The following is a 15,210-nucleotide window of genomic DNA, read 5'->3' as shown; positions in this document are numbered from 1 at the left end:
GGCGGGGTCAGACAGGAGCCGGGGGGTATTTCGACTTTTATTTTGTCCCTCGTGTATTTTGGCATGTCAAGGGCACACAAGGGGAAGCGCTGCTCGTGGCCCGCCTTGCTGCCCGCCCCACGCCCCCACCCGACAGGGCAGGCGGAAGGAACCCCCCATTCACAAGCCACACGTACACACAAGCCCCCTCCTCTCCTTCCGGACAGCAAGGAGGTGGCATCATTCCACCAAGCAGCGAAGCACTAGGGCTGTGTGTCTCGGGGGTGGGGACAGTGAGGACATTTCCTATAGAAACAGATATTCCCAAACCCCCTTCACTCATGTCCACGGGGGCTCCAGCCCCCAGTCGATCAGTCAGTGAACTCCTGTCTCCCTGTGTCTCCACAGAGAGGCCGTGAAGGGACTGGGGAAAGGAGCAGGGAGGAGAAGGACCCTGCTCCCACCCTCACTGCCCCCACCCCTTCCCCCCCCCGACACTTTCAGCCCACTCTCCCCCCACCACACACAGCAAGAGGATGTTCTAGCTGGGAATCCGCTGATAGAAGTAGATGTAGCCCAGGTCCTTGGGGGGCTTCTCAGAAGCACAGACTTTCTGGTCGTTGTAGATCACCCACCTGCAACAGGCATAAGAGGAGCTCAGGAATGCCATTCCATGGTTAAGACACAACTCGACTGCACTCACCTGCTCTCAGCCCCAACCCCTCAAGACCTCTAAAGAAACGGGGCAGGTTGGGGACTTAAACCAGTACCTCAGTTCCCTTACACTGTGGAAATCCTTACCTGCCATCTTTCTTGATGTGACAAACATAATGTCCACACATAGTTGAAGTGCCCATGTGGCTGATGAAGGCAAACAGTTGATATTCTTGAGAGAAGGAGGGAAGAGAGGATTGTCAGGGAAAGAGGAAAGATGTCTTACTCCCCAACACCCTGTGCAAGGCCCTCTCTAGAGAAGGATCCCTGAAGGAAGCTCTGCCGGGTAATAATTTAGAACTGGATCCCCATCAAGTGTGACTGTGAGTGGTCTTCAGGCCAAACATAGAGGGAAATGGGAGATGCTAACTTCCATTTAGCCTTCTCTCTTCCAACTTTTTATTTGGGCCATGGCTGCTGGATGGGTAACGCAGAGGTTTTGCCTCCCTATGGCACCCAGCAGCCAAGCACTACTGGCACAAATTCTGTGCACAAACTGGAACTGCTTTTTTCAGTGGGAACCGAAAGGGCAAAAAAAGCCTCCCAGAACCACTGGATAAAAGCAGCACAGCCCTTCCTGTCTTTCACTTGATGGTACTTCCCCAACCTCTCTTTTACTGGCTCCCGGGTAATCCTCATCTAGCCTGAAGGGTCTAGACTACTTTGCCATTCCTTCCCTCTTCGTCCCCGCTTCCACCTCTACAACCAGACCAGCTCTGCAATAGCTGCTGCTGCTAAAACCTGCAGTACTGCATGGATCAGGAATGACAAAGTAATCCTGAGTTTGCACTCCAAAATCCACGTTCCTATGGCTTGGAACTCACTTCCAGGCCCATCGCGCACTTTGGGACCCACAGGGACGGATTCAGAGATGGACTCAGCTGCTGAGCGCCCCTCTGAGATATCCATAGCAGCTTCTGCATCGAGGTCATCAATGTGACTAAAGATCCAATCCACTGCACGCTCCAGACTGTTGTTCTGGAAGGAAGAAGACGACAGTGAACTTGAGAATTCCTGTTCCTGAGAAAATCCTTGCACTCTGATGTCACCCGTGCCTCTCACCGTGGCTCTAAGCGCTTTCATTGCCTGGTCCCGGGAGAAGCCCATGGAGACAATGGTGGCCACACTGTCTTCTGAAGGAGGGTCTGGGCAGGCAATAGTTGACCCTGGCCCACTGGATCCAGGGAGAACTAATGGGTTAGCAAAGTCTGCAGCAGGAAACACAACACAGCTCAGAGTAATCAGATCTCTCCAAGAGGGTACAGCCCAAGTCCAAACTACTTCAGTTTTCCACTGTGGTAGTAGGACACAAGAACAGCCCAGAAGCAGTAAGTTTCACCATGGCCATGGCCTCATACCTGGATCGTCCATATGTGACATGACCCAGTTCATGGCCGCCTCAACCCCACTATTCCCTGTGTAATACACGGCTTTGCGGCAGGCATCCATGGGAAAGCCCATTTCCACTAGCTGGATAATCACCGACTCATCCAGCATGGGTGCTGTGGGGAGACAGAAGTTAGAGACGCCCACTCCCACCCATCCCTGCTGGCTCCATTTCGTCTCGTGTCACACAGCCTCCAAAGCCACCGCTTCCTAGCTTTATTTCACACCACCTTCCATCTCTTGGCTTTTCTCAGCCACCTTTCTTCTTCAGAAGAGCAGTCTCACACACAGGCAAAGAACAAAATTATTCAACCCATGAACTTGGGAGCACTGGCTCTTCCCTAGGCTCTGAACCCGACCTCCCACTGTGGTTTGTGAAAATCAAATACCCCTACCAATTAAATCCTGTATAAATCCCAGCTCTGTCTCCTCTAAATGCACCAGACATGCCACCCCATCTTGCACAGAACAGGAATCGACAAACCCCCTTGCATAACACCCTTGCATAACAGGCATGCAAGGGAGGCAGCTGGCAATCGCAGACAAAAGGACAGGGAAAGTCTGAGCAAGTGGGAAACTGCTAGCATGGGACACAAGGCAAGGAGAGCAAGGAAATGAGTCAGGCATCAGGAAGAGAGGAGGAGAATCACTAACATGTCGGAGAGGAGAAGTGAGGGGAGCAGAAGGAGTCGTCGTCCTCGTTGCCATAGAACCCCAGGCTACCTTTGGGCTCATCTGGTGTCACCAGTGGGGGTGCGATGTCTGGCATTTCTTCTTCTCCTTCCTGCAGCCCCGTTCCCTGCAGTGCAGAGATATCCAGCTCCTCTGGCATTTCAATGGAAACATCTGCAAGATATGGTCTTGCTCAGCCTCCACATAGGGGCAGAAACAAAAGACTCAGCTGGGAGATCTAGAAGGGCAAGTCCCTGGGGATGCCTGCAGCAACTTTTGGGATAGTTACTTTCCTCCTGGCAGTAGTGACCACAATATCCATATGTGACTCCCAGTACCTATATGCTCTGTACTTCTCATACTCCTTACCGAGCTTTTTGGGCACCCAGTCCAGACCGAAAGTGAACTTCTTGATCTGGATGACCAGATAATCTGGGAAAGAGGCGAACCGTGTCGTTCTGAAAGAGACACGTAATATTTTTAAGTACCTGGTCAGCAAAGATTGAGGGTATCTAGCTGATCCAAGAAATAACTGAGTAGGACAGAGCCATGTCCTGAGCAAGTTGGGGGATACATCTGTCTGTGCAGCTCTTCTGTGCTGAGCTTAAAGCTCCTCAAACACAGAACCATTTCTAAGGCAGAAGCCCTGACAAGATGAGATGGAATGCAAATCTTGGAGATGAGAAAAAAGTACATATTCTCTACCTTCCAATCCTGTATTTTACAAGCCTGGTCAGATTTTGTTTAATTAAAAGTCTAACCCTTAAGGAATGTAATGGAAATAATATCTTTTATTAGAGCAACCTGCAGGATTAGATACACCTGCAGGAACTGTCAAGCTTTCAAGCACAAGAGCACTTTTTTGGATATGAAACAGAAGCAGTGAATTTTAAGTTAATCAAATTCAGTTAAACATTATTTAGTTAGACTGTTTGAGAGGGAAAGTGTCTGGAAGCTATGAAACAGAGGGGAATGTTTGTGAAGGGAGAAGGACCTGTAAGTGAGACAGATACTCATTACCAGGTGATAATTGCAACATTCTGTAGAACTAAATTAAGCGACAGTAAAGTGTTTGAATACAACTCAGTAAAAATTAAAACAAAATGTTACTTTTCAATGTGATGTTTGTTTATAGTAGCTATTGCTTAATAATGGAGTATTTTAAAAATAATTTAATTAATTAATCCATTAATAATGGAGTATAGAAAAGCACTTCCAACTCTTTGGTGACTTTCATTGCAAAAGAACACCCAGCATCACAGCAGAAAGCTGCTTACATTTGTAATCTTGTCACTTCAACTTTGCACAACGTTGCATGTGCTACAAGCAGTGAGAAAAATTAAAGCTGTTTTTTAAACCTTGCTACTAGCATTTTAACTAGCATTCTTTCAGAGAACTCATGCATCTGTTACACTCAAGTGTTCTGCTCAAATCTTCACAGCTTAAAACTTGAAGAAATTTTAGAGATAGTGCAAGATCAGCGTCATCATACAGTCAGTACAGATTTCAAAGCTAAATTTTAACTTTACAGTAAAAACCACTAGTTTTCTGAACTATCACTGTGTTTTCATAGCCCCTCAGCAACTGAAATCTGATGGCTAGGACTTCACTAGCACTGCTGTTATGCCTACTGAGGGTAACCACCTCAGCACTGATGGACTGATCCCCTCTCTGCTTCAATGTTCTATGGACCCAGGGTGTGGAAGACTACAAAGCTTCAGTAATGGTTCTTCCCCCAAGCCACTACAAGAAGTCCTCAGAGATGCAGCTATGGCCAGTTCATCACAGCTTAGCTGACACACACTTACTTGAGAGCCACAGACTTGGCCTGCAAGGCTGTGCTCCAGAAATCATCCACCTGCTCTGGAGCTCCATAGGCCTCCAGGCAGGAGCTGAAAGGCACCTTGGCTCGCACCAGCTCAGGCAGCGGCTGCTTCTCCTCCTCTGCCTGCCTCTTCTTCTCCTCATATTCCAGCAGTTCATCTAGAGAATAAAGCAGGGGAGTCAAGGACCACCTCTAGGTACCTACAAAGCAACTGGTGTAAGCCACACCCAGAGGCAGAGCAGGCCTATAGATACACGCCACCAAGCACGGAGCACAGCTTCCAGAGCACGGTTCCGAATCTGCAGCCACTCCTGTTTTGCTGCTGAATCACAGCCCAGCTTGTGGTGGCTGAGGGAGAGGCTCTAGAGGGACATCACCATGTCACACCACCTTTGAAGAAATCAGCCCAATCCCACAAAAGCAGGAGAAGGACCTGGCCTCGGAAGTGGCAAAGAAGTCCCTTTCTCATTTAAGGAGTTCTGTAAGAATAGTATAATATACAAACACAGGGCTTGCTACTACTGTTCTGGTGTTGGCACATTACTGACCTTTGTTGAGTGCAGCATCCATGGGCACAGGCAGCTGCATAATATAGTCCACTCGCTGGGTATATTTCACCTTTTCTGTGGCCAGGCACTTCAGCTTCTCCTCCACCAGAAAACGGAAGACCTCATTAGGGTTCTCCGAGCTGCGGCAGTTCCTCTGAAGAAGGAGAAATTAGGACAGATGTAACATCAGAATGGCAGAAAAAACAATCTGCAGTAACACTGATGTCGCACAGCACACGGCTGAAGAGTATTCACTTCCGTACCCAGTACCAGCAAAGAGGAAAAACTAAAGCCAGCTTCTGTACTCCAGGAAGCCATGGCATTCCTGCTCCTACAGAAGAAACTTTACACCTCCAGCTGTGCCACTCCCAAAAAAGATTTCTCCATGGAATCAGCTCTGAAAACATGGCCAAGCACCTCTCCTTCTCCACCCTGGCAGGTGCTAGACAGCCCATTTCCCTGTGTTCTTTCCCTCTGTCTGACTGCCAGCTTCTCACCTCCACTCCTCACCCCTTGCTGTATGAAGAAAATCAAGCTGGACTTTTCCATGATTTGTCAGATAGACTCAACCATTACCTCCACCATGTTGATGAAGTGCAGAAAGAATTCCTGGGCATCCTGCTGTCGGTTAGTGGAAAATTCTGGGTGCCCCTTCCCGATGAGGGACTTAAACATGCGTGGAGCAATGCCATTTTGCATACCCTGCAAAGAACAATGTGGAAGAGGAAGATGGTCATAATTTGCCAAGCATGTGTCCTGGCAGATAGCTCTCTATTCTTAGCCATGCTTTTCTTCAGGTGACAGGCCTTGCAACAAGCCCCAGCACATGTCTTCAGAAAGGGTTCTCCCTCCTTTGCCACGTAGCACACACAATACCTCATGCAATACATGCATCAAAAGGATGCCATATCCAAGCCTCACCTTCTGATCAGGCTGCTGCTCCCCATCTGCAGAAGCTGGCCTTGAATACTCCCCAGAAAGCAGTCCATGGCCCAGTTTGGCTCTGGAATAACAAAGTCACTGTTAGTATCAATGTTTCTTCAACCTCACATGCTCCAGGAACCACATCAACCCATCCAGATTTAACACTGCCATGGGCTGTCAGTCTCACAGATAACAGCTTTCTCTGCTGCACCAGGCAAGATTATCTTATTGTGGTCTGCTCTCTGGCCCCTGGAGACATCACTGACTTCAAAGTTACCAGGACTTTAGGGTGCCAATCTCAACCACTGCTTGCACACTGAGTAGAACATGAAGGAACAGCTGATGCTGAGCCACACAGCAGCTGCGCAGCAGCCAAGCTGAGCTGCAGCCTGATGAGGGGAACGGAGCAGTGTCTGACTGTGCAGGAGACAACAGGGCACAGAGAAATTGTCTGAGCCAGAAATAGCACTGCTGTGAGCACACTGATCACGTTTTCCCACAGGAAAGATTGACTGCATCAGGCACTTAATGGACAACAGTATGTGTTCAGCAATTTACTCCTACGCTCAGACCCTCCTGCTATTCCATTTCACTCCAGTCCTTCCCCATCATTACTGCCATATTGCCATTTGTCTGGAACCAAACCTTACCAATTCCTCCCTTTGCCCAGGCAATCATCTTTCTGGCTGTCTCACCTTAATCCCCTCTCAGTGAACACCTCACTCCAGGCTGCCCAAATTTAGAATCCTCCCGTACCACTGACCTCCCTCCACAAATGCCACCTTCCATTCCTCCACCCCAAACTTCCACATGCTTGTTTGAAAGCAGCTGCAGCACAGACATGACATACTTAAAATGCAACTCCCTCCCAAATCTTGTGTTCCTTCTTCTGCACATTCTCCACACTTGAGGGAAGCCTCTTTAAGCATACATAAGTTATCCACTGAGAATAAAGCTGCCTAAATGTATGTATCCCCTTTACAATCTCCCTCCATTGAAGACAGCAAGCCCCTTTTAACTGTTATGCAGACAGAAGCTGTCTCCCAGAAATCCCCCCAGTTTAACAGGCATAACACACATAATACATTTCAGAGCCTCTCATGAACACAGGCTGCACTCTGTCCTCTCCATCTAGGGCATTCAGCTCAACTTCCTTGGCTTAGATCCTTATTGATCACTGAGGATCAGTGTCTCTGGTGACAGGCAAGGAAAGAGAGGTGAGGCTTGAGGGAGAACCCTGAGAGAGGTGAGGCTTGAGGGAGCAAAGCAGCACAGAGGGGATGCATCCAGGCAGTCTCAGCCTTCCTTCTCTCACCAAAATTCTACGTACACTTGTGTGCTGAAATCCTGTGTGGGGTCCGAAGGTGCACTTTGGAATATCTTCTCCAGCTTGTCCACATACCTGCAGAGCAAAGCAGAGCAATCTAAGGGATATGCAGCTTCATCTGGTAAAAATGCAGTTCTGAGCATGACTACTGCAACAGAAGCTCCCAGCTCTAGGGGACCTTTGTACTGATCCCAGACTAATGGAAAGGAGTGATTAAGCTCACTTACTTTCTCTGGAAGTCTGGGATACTGAACAGCACCTGCATGACAGAATTGAGGTAGCAACTGTTGCCCAGATTACGGATACCAGTGTACCCAGGCCCATAGAGGGGCTTGAGTTGAACGCCAGACTCCTGGATGAGCTCCCACTCTCCAATGCGCTGGTTCATGTCTATTTCCAGTTCTGTCATCGTCTTGTCTGTCTGCAGAGGGAAAGAACAGGAAAATCCTCAAAGAGGACTCAAGGCAACATCAGAGGTGTGAAAAGTGCAATGCTGTAGAGAAACAGAGTCAAATCCATTCTGTTTTACTCTATAAGTAGAAGAGGAAGAAACAAGAGTTGTTTCCATATATATGAATACCTGAGACAGAAAGAGGAGGAGAAAGAAATATGGGAGAAATCTGAACCATTCCCTAGAAAGAGGCATGGAAACTACACACTAACAAAAAAAAAACCTCAGCACCTGGGAGCCCCCTGCCCACAGTACTGACACATAACCCCAGGGAAATAATCCTGAGGGACATGAAAGAAAAGCAAAAAAGGCAATTAAAGAAGAGAGGCAGATAAGACAACCCTCTGTGTGACAAAAAAAAAAAAAAAAAAGGGTTTCTTGACCAGGAATGGTTCTGCATTGCCACAGAAAGTTGGAATCCAGCAATGACACCCCAGAGTGCTTCTCTCTCCCTCTGGGCCTACGGAGGACACCACTTCCTCCTCACCTTCTGCATTTTGAGCATGTCAATCCCAAAGTGTGCCAGGTGTTCTGCCAGGTTGGGATCCAACACCATGTCATCCTCATCATAGGAGTAGACATCTGTGCAGGAAAACAGGAAAAAAAGTAACTTATAATGGCCTGTGATCTCAAATTCACAGCTGGATGAAGAAAGTGCTCGGAACTGGGAGTTCTGACAAACTGAGCCATTGGGCTTTCTGCCCTTTCTCAGCAGAGTAACATAACAGACAGAATACTGAGATTCCTCCTAAACATGTGACAAGACAACTTTGTCACCAATCAGGGTACAGAGGTACACTTATGCCAGGAGTAATGAAAGTGGGTTACTGTGCCATATACTCTACGCTCAGGATTTGAACACAGGATTCTCTGATAAGCACCCCAACACAGAAAATCAGATGGCAACCTGGATAACTATTCTAAAAGCTCCCAATTACAAGGGAGGGGCAGAGAAAGGCAAGATTTTTTTTATCAGCTCTTTCTTTGCCTCACACAAGAAGCAGGTCAGAGTGGGAAAGTTCACAATGGGATGATACTGCATGTTCCAGGTCACAAGACTGCCAACACCACTCTGATACCTGCAAGACATCAGGGCCTGAGAGGTGCCTGGCATCCCTAACCCTGGGAGGATCCCCCTTCTCACCAGCCCCATCAGGAGTAATTGTTCCCAGTTTCACAGCCAGCGGGTAGCCGGTTTCTCGGTAGTGCTCGACTGCGTGGTTGTTGCCACCACTGCCATCGAAGTAGCGCCGACCACAGAGGATGGCTCCATCGGTCATATTCAGCCACAGGTTCTCCTTCATGTCACACTTGCTGCACTTCCAGCCACTATTGACAAGGAACAGAGAAAAAGAGATCAGAGGGAAAACCTCTGGGTTCTACCTCCCAAGCCCTCGCCACTGCTGCCCACTGCAACATCCACAGTATAAAGCAATCTCATCACTCTTCTACTACAGAACGCTGAGAATCCTGATATACCCTAGTGTGCCACCTCCCCTGAATCTACTGTGACAAGGCACACTTGTCACAAAAGAAGTCTCATCTGCTCTGCAGCCCGGCACAGAAGAAGGCACAGAAGAAGGGCCTGGGACACAAGTGACACAGCAAGTTCCGGAACTATGCTCACCACGGTGGGATGCGGACATCGTTCTGAAGCTGGTGCAGGGAAAAAGCATGTTTGGAAACACGTCGAACCTCCCCATCCCAAGCCTGCACCTCCTGCTTCCGTGAGGCTGAATCTGCTGTCAGGATGGCCTCAATCGCACTGGCAATCTGGAATCAGGACAGCAGGAGAAAACATGAAGGGCTGGCCTACCACAGTTAAGGGCACAAGAAGCTTCCATGACACTCCACATTTAGGCAAGTCAGTTGGGACTTTTGGAGCCTCAGTCACACACAAGCCAGAACTCTGTAATATACAGCACTGTGCAAGTGCAGAGTAATCATGATGACTGCCAGCTGAGACTTCACAGCAGCTCTGCAGGATCCCTTTTACAGGGCAGTTTCCTTCTCTGTAATGGTACATTTCTTCATCAACAGTAAACACAGCCCTCCACCCAAGCATACCCTGTCTTTGACCATGTCTGGTAGTCCCTCTAGCCCATCACGTGGAATATCCAAATGGTCCGGCAAAATTACTATTTTTACATCTTCATCATATTCAAACTTTTCTTCTGTGATGTCAAATCCACCTTCTACACCTACAAGAAGAAAAAACATTGTAGTAACAGGTGAAACCAAAGAGCTTGAAAAGCTTCTTTCCCCACAGCTTACATGAGGTAAGGCACCATGACTAAGACAACGATCTAAATCAGTGATCCACAATCTTTCTTCCACTTCTGGATCCCAGACCTTCTGCTGGTGCTGTGGACTTCAGAGGAGCAATTATAAGCCTAGTGACAATAGATTTTGCTTTCCCCAGATCTTTTTACAGATGCTTAAAAACAGTCTCCAGACTCTGGCTACAACTAGGAAGAAAACCAAACCTCCCCTAGAGAGGCATTGGCCAGAAGAGAGCCAAGATAAAGCCCTGGTGTTCAACCTTAACCAGAATAGTCAAGACAATAAATGGAGATGTGCATGAAGAGATCATCTTGTAAGCCAGGGCAAAGGTCAGGTCTATCAGCATCTTTAAGAAGCCTGCCTCTCTTTCTTGCCTTTTCCAGATAGTCTAGAGTCCTGCACTCAAGCAAGAAGAACCAGGAGCTCCTCTGCAACCAGAACACCCAGAACTGCAGAAAAAGTCTGAGCAAAGGTATAGTGATAGTAGTTACTATGCACACATAGCTGTGCTTTCCAAAGGTTGCACCACAAACTGGAGATCCATACGTAAAAGTTTATTTGCCAGTTGTAAAGAGTCATCATGGATGCTCACCAAAACATCTGCAGTTTCTGCAGATTTCCTCACCTACAGTTTTTGGACTATGTAGGTACTCAGAGGAAAAGCTTGGCCTTCTCTGTTCTGCAGGTATTCACATCCTACATCCCAAAAGGAAACAAGCAGAAGACACATGGCTTATTAGCAGCCTAAACCCCCTGTGTTTTTAAACTGAATTTCCTTTGTTTCTGGAAAAATTGCATGCTGTGATAGCAATAATCTCTGCAACAAATATCTGAACATCTGCAGCTGCAACAAATCTCTGAAGGGAATAAAAGCGTTTGCTGCTCAGTGCTTCTGCCTCAAGAATCCTGTGTGCAACACAGCTCTGATAATCACTTCTGTATTTCCTTAAAACCTCCTTGTCAAAAACGTCCAGTCCCATGACATCTCCTGCAACTCCTTCCTTAGATACTTACAATTTTTACACTATGCTATGTACAAACTGCTATGTATGAACACAATGATTTTAGAAAACAGTCACCAGCATCATGCAACAACATACCTAGATAATCCTCTTCTGTGCCTCTTCAGCACAGCCCAGAGATTTCCTGTCACGACTTCATAGAGTAAAGCAATACACAACCCCCCAGGGCATTACACAATTCCTGAACCCTAAGCAAACTAAACCAGACTGGTGAGGTCCCCTCAGGTGGTTATGTGAACCTTCTGAGGCTCCAGATGAGGGTCTATAGCCACCAGTTTGCTCTGAGGTACAATGCCTTCCTTTCCAGGGTGGTACCTAAGCACTACACACCACAAAAGTCCATCAACCAACATGCAGGCATAGGAGGCAAGCACTGTAGATCTTTTCTTGTTCTTGAGAGAGGAACGTGAGGAACAGAGAGATCAAGGGTGACGTTTTGTTTGCAAATCTTTCTAGTACTTTAAAAAAATCTCCCGTGTCAGGATTAGCTATACCACCACAGTTCAGCTAAAACAAAGATAAAAAAAAACTTCTCCTGAACTTGAGACCATTGTCTCACAGGGCTAATACTTTTCTTTATTGTCTCCTGCTCCATTCACACCACTAAGCTGTTATTACAGGCAGGTATCTGCCGACCCACTGACAACACTTGTTGCAAGACCTTTGTAGAATTCAGAATGGAGAAATAACTCATAATGCAGACCGGGCCTCATCTCTCCCAAAGCAGCATAATCATATATATACATAAAAGCACTGGCTATCTGAAGAAACAGAGACTCCAGCCTCAATTATGCCAGAAGTGATCTATGGGGATCTATTCAGCTCACCAGCAAAACAGGGAGCAGCTGCCAGTCTTAATAGTGCCGTTTGTGCTCTGGCAGTAGACGAGTCACTGGGCGTTTACACCAGGGAAAAAGTGAGCCAAAATCAAGACATTCACAGTCCAGATTCTGGATTTCCCTCTAGCGGTCAGCTTCCAGCAAGCCAAGAACCTTTTACTGCTACAAATGTTCCTGTCCCTTCCTTTATGTGTCTCCATAATGGCTCAGAAATTACCAGCTGAGACTGCTCCAAATAAGCAGTATTTCCATTGATTGCCACGACAGCCCTCACAGGCGGTGAAAGACTGGCCTTGTTCTTCCAAAAAAAGGAATATTTAAAATAGTTTTTATGTTTTAATGTTCATATGTATTTCCTCCACTATCAGCCTTGTGAGACCTAATGAACCAAAAATGTTAATGCAGCATTTCCCATTAATTTCTTTCTCGTCTATATCAATAATGCTAGTTCAATATCAGAGGAGTTTAAAAAATAGTTTACCTGCCAGGACCTTCAAACTTACTTTTCTCAGACATACATTTTCTCAAACTTACTTCAGCCCCATGCTAGGCACATTGTGTTTAAGCAACAGTCCCAGTCTGGTGATCCCCACACTAAGCTGAGCCAGGCATGCGGGATCACGGCAGAGGATAAAAAACGTATTTATCCACGGAAAACAAGATGCACCTTTGGACACAAAACACAACTACCACCTTAATGACTGTTCTACAGAAACTGCTCACCCAAGACACACTGGAAAATATGAAGTCTGAATTTGGCCAGGGATACTAGCCAAGAAGGGTAAAGCAAAAGAGACAAACCAAGCAGCTCCAGAGGACTGGCTGAACACAGGGACCATACAGTACATAGGCGCTTCCTTACCAATAGCCAAGCGAGTTGGTTTCTTCCTTGGGGGGTCCCCAGCACTGGAGTTGGTGTCTTCTTCCTTCTGTGGCATTGAGAAGAAATAGGGAAATTAGAGTTAAGGGGACAGGCACGCTGTGGCAAGTCTTAGGGATTGAAATCAAGCTACTCTGAAAACAGAATGAAACCAGGCAGAAATAACATTGGCAATCCAAACAACAACTCAGCATAAGCAGAACTGAAGCATTGGTGTCCCTCAATTCACCAGGAAAAACAACAGCTGTATCTCAGGAGAGAAAACTCTGTATCTGATGGAATACAAAGATACAGCCCAGCTCTCAATTTCAGAACAAGTTTGAGCGTATGTATTTTTATTTTTTTTACCGGTTTACGTGTCCTTTTGAGGTGCAGGTAGACCCTCTGGCCTGTTTTCTGATAGTGCTTTTCCACATACTGCTTCCCAAAGCCCAGGAACGTGTTCATGCAGATATACAAGCCACCATCTGACTCCTGGAAGGAAGGAGGGACAAAACTGAAGGGAGGTGGTAAGGAATGGCATTCCAGCTACTAGGATAGGCACGGCAGACTAGTCATTATTCGTTAAGTCATGGCAACAGCTCATTCCTACACAGCAGCCACAAGTAGCTAGTAAGAAATAGGATGGCAAGCCCCAGCCTGGCTGTCCCAGAAGAACAGGTACTCCTGTCATGATGATGTATTTAAAAAACTATTTGTGTGGTCATTTATGGCAGGATGCTACCAAATCAGGAAAGCCTGAGTTTCCACAAGAGTTTATCTTGTAAAAGGCCCCTAGCACACACAGTTTACAAGTTCAGAGCATGGTACAATCATTACCAGCAAAATTGTGGCACCCTGTCCAAACGCGTGACTCCCAGTGCCATAGGGAATGCTGCCAAGCTACAGTGTGAGGAAGGTTGACAGGCCACTGTTTACTTTTGCTGTTGTGTTCAAAAGCTTGTGAGCAGCTTGGAAACAGATACAGAATGCGCCCCCACCATCCCATCAGCAGCTGGAAAACACCACACTCATTCAGCAGATACCCTTTTCAAATTGAAGGGGCAGGGAACCCAAATGCAGAGGCTGGAAAGGAGGGAGGCCACGAAGAAGCTTGCAGAAGCTGCTGGGACTGAGACAGAATGGGCAGTGCAGGGTCAGGCATCACTGTGGAGCTCGGGGAGAGAAAGAGGGCCAAGATGCCATGTGCTGCTGCCTCGAAGGACCCGTATCTTCCAGTTGCAGCCCATTTCTGCCGGGCTAGGGCTCAGCCCGGACGGGCACCCGTGAAGAAGCTGAAGGGGCACCTCGCCCTCCCGCAGCCTTCGCCGCCCCTTAGGGCCACTTAGGCCGAGCAGGGTTAGCGCAGGAAGCGCAGGGATGTCAGCGGGGTGGAGATGGCTGGAGAAGGGACCACTGCCATCTTAATGACACAGCACTGCCTCGCCCCCCGCCTGCCGGGCCACGCTGCGCGGCCGAGGCCGGGGAGGTGGCTCAGACCCGGGCAGGGCGGGACCCCCGGCGCGCCCCCCCCCGCCGCCGAGGGCGGGCCCGGGACGCGCCCGACCCCCCGCCCCCCGCTGGACTACAAGTCCTGGCGGGCCCCCGCACGGAGGGTTCGGGCTGGGGGCGCTCCCTCTCCAGGGATGCCGACGGGCCGGGCCGCCGCTGATCGGGGCGAGAGCCCTGCCCACGCCCGCCCCGGCCTCAGAACTACAGCCCCCAGCGCGCAGCAGGCGGGCGGGGCGCGCCGCGGGGCACGCCGGGCACAGTAGTCCGCAAGGGCCCTACGCGCCGCGCGGGAACGGCCGCCGCGGCCACCGGGGAACCACAAATCCCATGAGGCCCCGCGTGGGCTGCGCCCCGGCTGGCGGCGGGGTGGGAGCCGGCCGCGGCGGGAGCAGCCCGAGACGGCGGGCGGGCTGGCGGCGGGGCGCGCTTACCGGCGTGTCGAAGGAGAAGGCGCACTCGTCCTTGTGGACGCGGTCGCCGGCCTTGGGCACCCGGATGGACGGCAACACCGACAGAAGCGCCTCGCTCAGCTCCGCCATGACAGCGGCTCACCGCGGCACCGCCCACAGCCCCGCCCCGCCCAATCGCAGCCCAGCGCGGTCAGGCGGGTCCTAACCAATCGGCAGCGAGGCTGGAGGCCGGACTCGCCGTGCCGATCCGCCGGCTCGTCCAATCGCAATCGCCCTCCGGCCATCGCGGGAGGCGGTGCCGGGCTTCTCGTCCAATAACGACGTAATGAGAGGCGAGGGGGCGGGTCTGTCTCGGAAGATTGACAGCGGGACGAGGCGGGACGTGACGGGCGGGGACCGCGGAGCCGACGGGCTGGCGGGGCGGGGAGGTGGGCGTGGCGCGGTGAGCCCCGCCCCCGC

General features: G+C 49.3%; 1 protein-coding gene across 3 annotated transcripts; it reads right to left on the bottom strand.

Annotated features, from left to right (window-relative positions):
• Window positions 1-24: 24 nt before the first annotated feature.
• Window positions 25-14,908, bottom strand: USP5 (ubiquitin specific peptidase 5). Of its 3 annotated transcripts, none has more exons than XM_053935682.1 (20): window positions 14,773-14,908; window positions 13,199-13,324; window positions 12,833-12,899; window positions 9,894-10,027; window positions 9,454-9,599; window positions 8,971-9,155; window positions 8,314-8,408; window positions 7,603-7,796; window positions 7,379-7,450; window positions 6,046-6,127; window positions 5,701-5,826; window positions 5,125-5,278; window positions 4,560-4,734; window positions 3,121-3,209; window positions 2,734-2,925; window positions 2,052-2,195; window positions 1,756-1,901; window positions 1,518-1,671; window positions 781-865; window positions 25-614 (listed from the first exon to the last, which is right to left on the bottom strand). In XM_053935682.1, exons 1-20 carry the CDS (start codon window positions 14,878-14,880, stop codon window positions 521-523), a joined length of 2,568 nt encoding a protein of 855 aa, XP_053791657.1. In that variant the 5' UTR covers window positions 14,881-14,908; the 3' UTR covers window positions 25-520. The 3 variants fall into 3 exon arrangements, with proteins under 3 accessions (XP_053791657.1, XP_053791658.1, XP_053791660.1); XM_053935683.1 differs by having other exon boundaries at window positions 2,803-2,925; XM_053935685.1 differs by lacking the exon at window positions 14,773-14,908 and adding an exon at window positions 13,876-14,227.
• Between the last annotated feature and the right edge of the window lie 302 nt (window positions 14,909-15,210).

Source organism: Vidua chalybeata, chromosome 2 (assembly GCF_026979565.1).
Source record: "Vidua chalybeata isolate OUT-0048 chromosome 2, bVidCha1 merged haplotype, whole genome shotgun sequence".
Classification (NCBI taxonomy): Eukaryota; Metazoa; Chordata; class Aves; order Passeriformes; family Viduidae; genus Vidua; species Vidua chalybeata.
This window is presented reverse-complemented; position numbering and strand designations above follow the sequence as displayed.

Excerpts from the sequence above, each read along its gene's own strand:
- USP5 (XM_053935682.1), bottom strand. The coding sequence starts at position 14,880 with ATGGCGGAGCTGAGCGAGGCGCTTCTGTCGGTGTTGCCGTCCATCCGG. Across the intron at positions 5,827-6,045 it reads AGCAGCAGCCTGATCAGAAG|GGTATGCAAAATGGCATTGC; the intron begins GTGAGGCTTGGA and ends TGTTCTTTGCAG. Across the intron at positions 4,735-5,124 it reads GGATGCTGCACTCAACAAAG|ATGAACTGCTGGAATATGAG; the intron begins GTCAGTAATGTG and ends TTTATTCTCTAG.